Source organism: Pterocles gutturalis, unplaced genomic scaffold, assembly GCF_000699245.1.
Source record: "Pterocles gutturalis isolate BGI_N339 unplaced genomic scaffold, ASM69924v1 scaffold13305, whole genome shotgun sequence".
Taxonomy (NCBI): Eukaryota; Metazoa; Chordata; class Aves; order Pterocliformes; family Pteroclidae; genus Pterocles; species Pterocles gutturalis.
In genome coordinates, this window is record NW_010138438.1 from 45954 (window position 1) to 54124 (window position 8171).

At 43.6% G+C, this 8171-nt stretch overlaps 1 protein-coding gene across 1 annotated transcript in view; it reads left to right on the forward strand.

Annotated features, from left to right (window-relative positions):
* Window positions 1–7525, forward strand: part of TMEM179 (transmembrane protein 179) — a 7872-nt gene extending 347 nt beyond the window's left edge. The window contains exons 2-5 of the mRNA XM_010083016.1: window positions 3–73; window positions 3292–3429; window positions 4925–5003; window positions 7346–7525. Of these exons, the coding sequence (XP_010081318.1) occupies window positions 3–73; window positions 3292–3429; window positions 4925–5003; window positions 7346–7525 (468 nt within the window). The remainder of the gene's footprint in view (window positions 1–2; window positions 74–3291; window positions 3430–4924; window positions 5004–7345) is intronic.
* The last annotated feature ends 646 nt before the right edge of the window (window positions 7526–8171 follow it).

Below are 8171 nucleotides of genomic sequence, written 5' to 3' on the forward strand. Positions count from 1 at the left end.
GGCTCCTCTCCCTGCTGCTGGCCACAGTGCAGGCCTGGAGGACCCTCTTCTTCCTCTGCAAAGGGCACGAGGAGTAAGTACCCCCCCGGGGAGGGCAGGGGATGCCCACCCCTCCTGCAGGCTGGGGTAACAGGGAGCAGCCTGGGGGTGAAGCACTGGGCTTGGCACCATCCAGAGCATCCTGCTCCCTGGAGGGGCTTGGGGGGAGGTGGTGTATTGCCTGCATCTGTCCACACACACACCACGTTCACCCCCACCTGTGTCCAGAGCCCTCTCCAGAGGATGCTCCCCTGCAGAGGTTTGGGGTGGGGGGCTGTATTCACCTCTATGCGCCTGCTGCCCTTTGGCAGTCTGGGAGCAGGATCTGTCCAGCTCCGTGTGGTGGGCATGGAGGGTGCTGGGAGCTGTGGGGTGATGCTGGAGGGTGGGACTCGCAGGTGTCTCCTGACCATGGTCCCACTACATGTCCCTCCAAAGGGGAGCCTTCCTCTGCTGTACACTGGGTGTGTGAAAACCCTAAAAAAACATGTGAGGGGGAAGGGGCAGGCAGAAGGGAGCAGTTGGTGTTGCCCCTCTATTTTTATCTTGCTTTTGTGGTGGACATGGCAACTATTGCAGAGAACAACTATTGCTTGGTTACGACAGGAGAGTGATGCTGAGGGCTCCCCACAGCAGCTGCAGGGCTGCATTGGCAGCTGTTTGCTGTGCTTGGCAGGCCAGGCAGCAGCTCAGGAGCACTGTGCTCTGTGCTTGCCTCTCTGGTGGCCTGTCCTACCACCTTGTGTAGGGTCCTTGGCACAGGTAACCCAACCTGCGGGTCGTATGGGACAAGGGCCTTCCAAGCATCCAGCTGCACAGAAGTGGGAAGGCAGGAGCACATGCTGGGGGCTGGCTAGACTAGGAAAGTAATTTTCCCTTGGTTTAGGGAACATGCCAAGGGTAAATCACTCATGTCCAGGTCTGTTTGGACTATTTCTTGAGCCAGTGGATGTTACTCACATCTGGGATTGTATAACACCCTGATGTTGGTAATATTAGGGACTGGGTAGCAGCGTTGTCTCTCTGCCTCTTTCTGACCACTCTCAAGCTGCCTAATACTAAAACATCCTATAGTAAGTATAGACCAGAAACTTATTTCTATATTAAAACTTACCTTACAAGATCTAAATATAACCATGGACTTCTTAATACATTTTAATTCAGATTCCTAGGTGACCAGATACCTATAGAAGATTAATTAAATCTAGATGCTTTTTTTCAGTTTTACAGATCAGAACTAGTTAATTTTTGCAGTAAACCATCAGTAAAACCCTTGTAATAATGAAATTTGGATCAGATGTTTGGCCTGCTTCCAAACGCAGCTATTTAGTTCAATACTGCTGTGCAGGCGCCTGAAAATTGTCCCTTTAGGATGCCTGCTGCTGGTCCAGCTCTGGAGTAAGCTGGCCCAAGGCAGTTGGGGTGACACCTAGCAGGGAGGCCAGTCTTTGTGTGCACTGGCTTAGAATGACTGCTGTCAGATAGTTATGACTACTGAAAATCCTTAAGAGGGTCTCAGCACATCTTGCCTGATGTGCTTGAGTTGCCTGCAGGAGCAGGAAAAGCAAATGCTGGTCCTAGTGCTCTGGGCCTGGAACTATTCATCTCAGCTGAAAGGTGGAGTTCCAACACAGATACTTCATGACTAGGATTGCGAAGTGACTTCTATTTTGAGTGTAAGCATTTATTACTACAGGGCATTCACTCAATCTGCAATGTATAGCTTGAGATTGTGATCTAAGCAGTAAAACAGGTGAGGCAGAGAGCCAACAGCACAGCTCCCTACCAGGATGCCCTGGCCTGAGGAACCTCCACCACACTGTGCTGGTTACTGATTGCCCAGTGCAAATCGAATGCAACACTCAAACCCTGCTTTGTCAATGGCAGGTCAGACTCCAGACCTTGGCACCTCTTGTGCCGCAGGATAGGAAGTAGAGGGAGGACTAGAGGTCCTGGGCTGGCAATGATCCACTGAATACTCCTGCAAACTGTTCCTTTTGGAGAGCTGTTCCTAATTCTGGTGCCAGCTCTGTTTTTATTCAGCGGATAGCTCAAGTCTTTTCTGACTCCCAGGCCAGCGCACCATGGCAAGGTGCACCCAGTGGATATGGCTTTAGCAGCACTTGGGATGAAATCCAGGAGAGGTGTGAAATCAAGGCAGGGGCAGTGAATGTGCAAACCCATGGTGTGCTTGTATCAGCTGCCTCTGCCACCTGGGTGAGCCTGGCGTTCTGTGGAGGTGAGCTGATCTAGTCCACCAAGTCCTGTGAAGCCAAAGGGGAGGAATAGGATTCATCTCAACGTTCATCTGGAATTCAAGTGTCCTGACATTCAGCTCCCACTGCAGTCTGTAAGGCCACTTCTCAAAGGTGGTTTATTTAATTTATTTTCTCTCAGTGTTGGAATGGGATGACTGTACTTTCCAAGTGCCACCTAGAGCAGTTTCAATTAGCAAAGGACTTGGTCAGATGAACGAGAAAAGGATTAGGAAGTTTTCACTGGCTAGAATTAACGGGGGAATTAAGCAGTGAGGTTGGAAAATGAGTGGACAGTTCCTTGGCCTCAGGGGAATGCTGTAGGCATCCCACCCCATACCACTCCAAACACAGCACACACCTAGGGCTGCCGCTGGGTTGGCAGGACTTAACAGGGCTGAGGTAAGTTGAGATTCAGCTGGCAGAAATAACATACTGACACCAAAGCCAGAGAAGTCCCGGGAGAAGCTGGCCTGCTCTGCAAATTGCCCATAAAACTGCGATTCGTGTCCTATGATGGCAGTACCTTGTGTTACATTGCTTAAAATGATTATAGCTATCAGTACTGTGTTGTTTTATTTTTAGTTTCCCTCTCCTAGGCAATTTTTGTCCCAATTATCACTTTAGTCATGAAATAATTTTAGCTCCAGTTACTATGTAATTTGAACTAATGACATTTATTTTAACAATGGTGATTTTCATCATTACAGCTAATGAAAGCCATGCTGTGTATGAACAATCGCCACTTAGCATCTATGATTTAAAACCCCATCCTCTTATGGTGAAAAAAAATCAAAATCAAAAGCACTTACAAATGAACATAATGTGACTCGAAATCATAATCTGTAGTTTTTCCATGTATTAGGTGTTCTAATTAAAGCAGATGTGTTTCAAATGGAAACTGATATCTTTGTGCCCAGTGTATGCTGCTTAGAGAGACTGCTGATGTTGTGTTTCAGCTGTTTATGAGCTACATTTTTCTTCCCTTTTATTGCAGCTCTTTCTTTTATGCCTTCCTGAATCTGCTGATCAGCGCCTTTGTGGTGTTCATCACATTTATTGCTAGCACTATAGTGAGTGTAGGATTTAACATGTGGTGTGATGCAATTACCGAAAAAGGAAGCATGCCAAATAGGTTAGTATTGAAGAATACATTTTTTTCCATTTTTTTATATATATATTCACAAATGAACAGTGATGTTACAAATTGTAGTTATTACATGCAAGGTGAGCAAAAGGGAGAAGGCACTTGTACTGTGGAAATCCAGATTTTTTTGCATCTGGAACAAAAACTGCAAATAAAACTTTGCATTTAGTTCCTCATAAAGCAAAGCATGGTTTTCATGGTGTTTCATGGTCTCTATAAGAGTCATGATCATAAGGAAAAGGAGAACTAAACCTGGAAGTGCTGTAAGAATGGAGGGAGTGTGGTCTGGTGAGGAGAGTAGGGGACTGGGAGTCAGGGCCCCTGGCTCGCTGTCCTGGCTCTATGACCGACCCATTGTGTGACAGCGGGCAAGTCACTCATCCTGCCTGTGCCTCAACACACCATCGTCTAATAACTGGTGTATGATGCTGGCCTCATAGCGGCTCTGTGGATGTCCTGAGAGCTGCAGAATGGAAAGTACTTTGTAAGTACAGATGGTTGATAATTTCTTACAGGGCACAAAATGTACAGCTCCTAAAATGGGCTGCTGTATCCCATGGTGCTTATGGTCCTTAGAAGAAGCATGATAAGTTGAGGTAGATTTTTTCCTCTCAAACAAAAAACAATGAAGAGAAAGGAAAAGGTGACATTTTATGTCATATTATATTGAATAAATGTACTACTTAAAGCATACATTTATGTTGCACATTGTCATATGTTGCAAAATGCGATAGTAAATGTTCTGTTTAGGGCTGCAACGATTAATCGAATTATTCGAATATTCGGTTAAAAATTCAATTACAAAAAGCATCTAATCGAATATTCGGATAAGAACCCAAGATGACTGACAGCACTGAAAAGGAGAGACAAGAGGCTGCAGAAATCAACCAAGAGATAGAGAGACAACCTCAAAATCCTGGGATTTTTTTCACACCAATAAAAGTCCAAGTTATTTGTAAAAATCTGTAGGCAGCCTCTATCTTACCATCAGAGTATCGTCTCCTTGCTGGAGCATCTGAAACAAAAACACCCACACAATCCCTTCTTCTGAGGCTTTTCCTGATGAAATCAAAAGGTAACGGAGGCTCATACACTTTCTTTTGCTGAGGGGTGAAGCAACCAAGCTGGGTTGATGCCAGATGTATACATGTGGGAGGCTTGGGGGTAGTGGGAGAAGAGGGTTTTAAGTATACTGTTTTCATAATAACTATTACAGTTCCACTTGCGGATGATTGGTGTTATCGCTTACATAATTATACATTGGGCTTTTTTAAAGAAGTAATTATGTGCCTCTTTTAGTCTAGTTTTAGAGAAAATTTGCAAGCAACCTGGTTACTGCAATAACTTAAATATCTTTTGATAGAAGATGCTGTTGTGACTGTTTGAAACACCTTTAAGATGTTGCTTGCTCTTATGTTTGGTTTGCCTGTTTGGATTCTCTGAAATAATCTTTTTCTCCCCTCCAAATGCCTCCCTTGGGTAGCTGTGAAGAATTACAGGATATAGATCTTGAACTGAACTTAGAAAACTCAGCTTTCTACGACCAGTTTGCTATTGCACAGGTAGGTCAGACTAGGTCATGCTTCTATTCCAGTTCATTTAACATTTTCTCATTGATCGGGGATTGCTGGAGCTGAACTGCTATCCCCTGAAATCAGTGGGAACATTTCCACTGACTTCAGCAAGTGCTGAATCAGGATGATAGTGATGCATTTGCATTTTAAATTCAGAACAGATAGTTTTGAATGCGGACATGTCAAAACCTGACTCTGCCACTGATCTTGTTACTCATGATGGAAAATTTATTGTTTCTCCAAAGGATGAGGTCTGCAAAGGTTGCAAAACCCTAGTGTCCTGGAGCTTTTCATTGCTGTTGACAATAATGTCTGAACTGCACCAGATCATGGGGCTATTACCTTTGCCTTGCATGAGTTTGCTTCAGATACATTGAGCCTGTATAAATATCAGACCATTGAAAATAATGAAAGATTACCGTCATTTAATTAGGGGTTTTTCCTGATGAGTCTTTGAAAATGAGACTTTTCTATTGAATATACTAGCTCTAAGTCAACACTCAAAGCCAGTGAGCACTTGCTCATATGAGCACATATTAGTCCTGCAAGGAGGACAGCCCCATTCATGCAGGGCTGCACCTATGCACATGCTTCTCATGTGGTCCTGCATGGGAAAAGACATTAGCTCACCTGGGGCACACCTTGAAGGTAACTGTGGCTCTTGGACACAAGCTAGGTTTGTGTCTTTGTTGCCAGCACTGGCATCTAGACACCCAGCTCAGATGTATCCATATGCAGGATGGAAATATGCCATAGAAGTGACTCCTTTGTATGATGCTGTCCTGTATTTTGTAGCAGATTTTGCCATTAGCTCCTGATCTACCAGCTAATGGGAGGAGAGCAGAAGTAAACCTGTTATCGGTCTATAGCTTTGAGTTCATGGGAACTAACTGTCCATGTTCACCCTGTGATCTCAGGGTGAACAGCTGATAATCTATATACAGGAGAAGACATTTCTCCAACAGGGGCAGTGCCTAAAAAGTCAAGGTCCATGCACATAGCATGTCAGTTGGAGGAGAGTTATCATCATATCACAGCGTAGAAGGATCAGCCCAAGCCATTGGATGTGGCTCCCCACATCGATCCACATCCCTCCAGATGTTCCTGGGTAGAGCTAGGTGCTTCATCTTCAAGGTGAAGTATAAGGAACCTGGGAGCATAACAGCTCTGGGGAAACACTGTTTGCATTCAAAAGCTGAACCCAGTAGTGTCAAAGTGAATCCTGATTACGACTGTTTGAAGAAAGGACCAAGCAGGGAACAAAATCCTGCATCATTGTCTTTTCATATCTGGGGTGTGGTAAGCAGAGTTGTATGAAGGCATGAGAAGGGGTCTGTCTATGGAGGGCAAATAAGTTTATCTGAAACAGTAGAAAGAAAAACTCAAGAATAGACCAGACTTACCGACTAAAGCAAACATTTCCTTATAAGTGCAATAATTTCCTACAGTTAGATTTACTTAGAAGCAGTGGTCTGAATGGAGATATCAAGGCTGCTGACAATTTAAGAATTACAAATACAGGCTTTGGATAAAATCTGGAAGGGAAGAACAGGTAGCTTAATGAAAACTTTGGATATTTGGCATATGTACATGTGCGTGTACAAACACACAGACACGGGTACATAGACCTTGTCTCTGTCCGCTTTCCTCCATTCAGATGCTTCCAATACATCAGAATGTCTCTGAGAGTTTTACTGAATTTGGCTAAATCCATGTAAATTCTTTTGTATCAAATATCCTGAGAAGATCACAGCAGTAACAGATATCTGAATGCCTTGAAGACAATATTTCATCAATTAAGGAGTGCTTCAGAAACTAATGCAAAACTTCCCATTCTTTAAATATGGTCATATAAAGCCAAATTAATATCTCTTATTTCCAAGGTTTCTAGAATAATTCAAAAATATTCTTTACTGGTGAACTAGGATAATTGTAAGTATGGACAGTAATACTTAAGAGAATTTCCAAAGTGCCTAAGATATATAGGAACATAAACTCCCTTTAGAAAGCAGTAGTCCTTGCTTATCTAAATTGGCTATTAGAGTAAACAGCTGTATTACTGTCTGGAAGTGTTTAAATTGTTGGTTTTTTTAATTAAAAGTGCAGTATGTCAAAACTGAAATACAGGGATTTAATTAATGTTTCCTTGCTAAAGGCATCATAGAATTAAAATGGAATTTCTACCAGAAAGCCGTAGTACAAATGAGCCTGCTCTGAGACTGGCAGGCCAACAATCAAGTACCTGTATGAAATTTTGATATTCACCTGAACAGTTGACTTTGTTTTTACAAAACGGTACTGGCCTCTTTATAATTTCTTTTCTTTTTCAGTTTGGTCTCTGGGCTGCCTGGCTGACTTGGCTGGGAATTACCATTCTGGCTTTCCTGAAGGTTTATCACAACTACAGACAGGAGGACCTGCTAGATAGCCTGATCCATGAGAAGGAGCTGTTGCTAGGAAGATCCTCTTCACGAACCTCTTTGCAAGACGAAAAAAGTGGCATGATCTAAAGTGTAAGCAAATTTCCAGGGCAGGATCTAGATTTTATTATTCAGTAGCGTGAACTGAAGTTGAGTCAGGGTATTGAGTGTGTGAGAATTTTTCTCTTGTGAATGGAGAGGTACTTGGGAATCACCTGCTTCCTCCATGAGAAATTGTTGGCAGAAATACTTGTATTAGGATACAGAGAATGAATGGCCCCACGTTCTACTGGCACAGCAAACTTTCTGTCCTGCACAGGCACAATCTGTAACCTGCTCTTGCTAGCAGAGCTCCCACGTGCTGTCACTGGCTTTTGGGGAAGGGGTCATTTTTGAGGACTGTGCTGGCAAGACCAGGCTACAGACACTAGGCTGGCGTGTCAAATTATTCTGCAATGACAATTGTAACTGGGGCTGTGTCCACTCCCTCTTCTTTTCCTCTTCTCCCTTTTGCCAGTAAAGCTGCCCCTATTCTCACTTTATTCTGGGCAGTTGCAGCTCCGGTCCAGGTACTGGTTCTTGCTGTCTCTGCTTTTGCTGTGTGTGGACACAGTGCTGAAACCTGTTGCTCCTGCTCTGATTTTGATTTCATTTAGAACATAGAGACCTGTGTTCCAGACTTGATATTTAGTATTAGACAGCGTTAATGAATTTCATTAAACCACTGTATTATTAC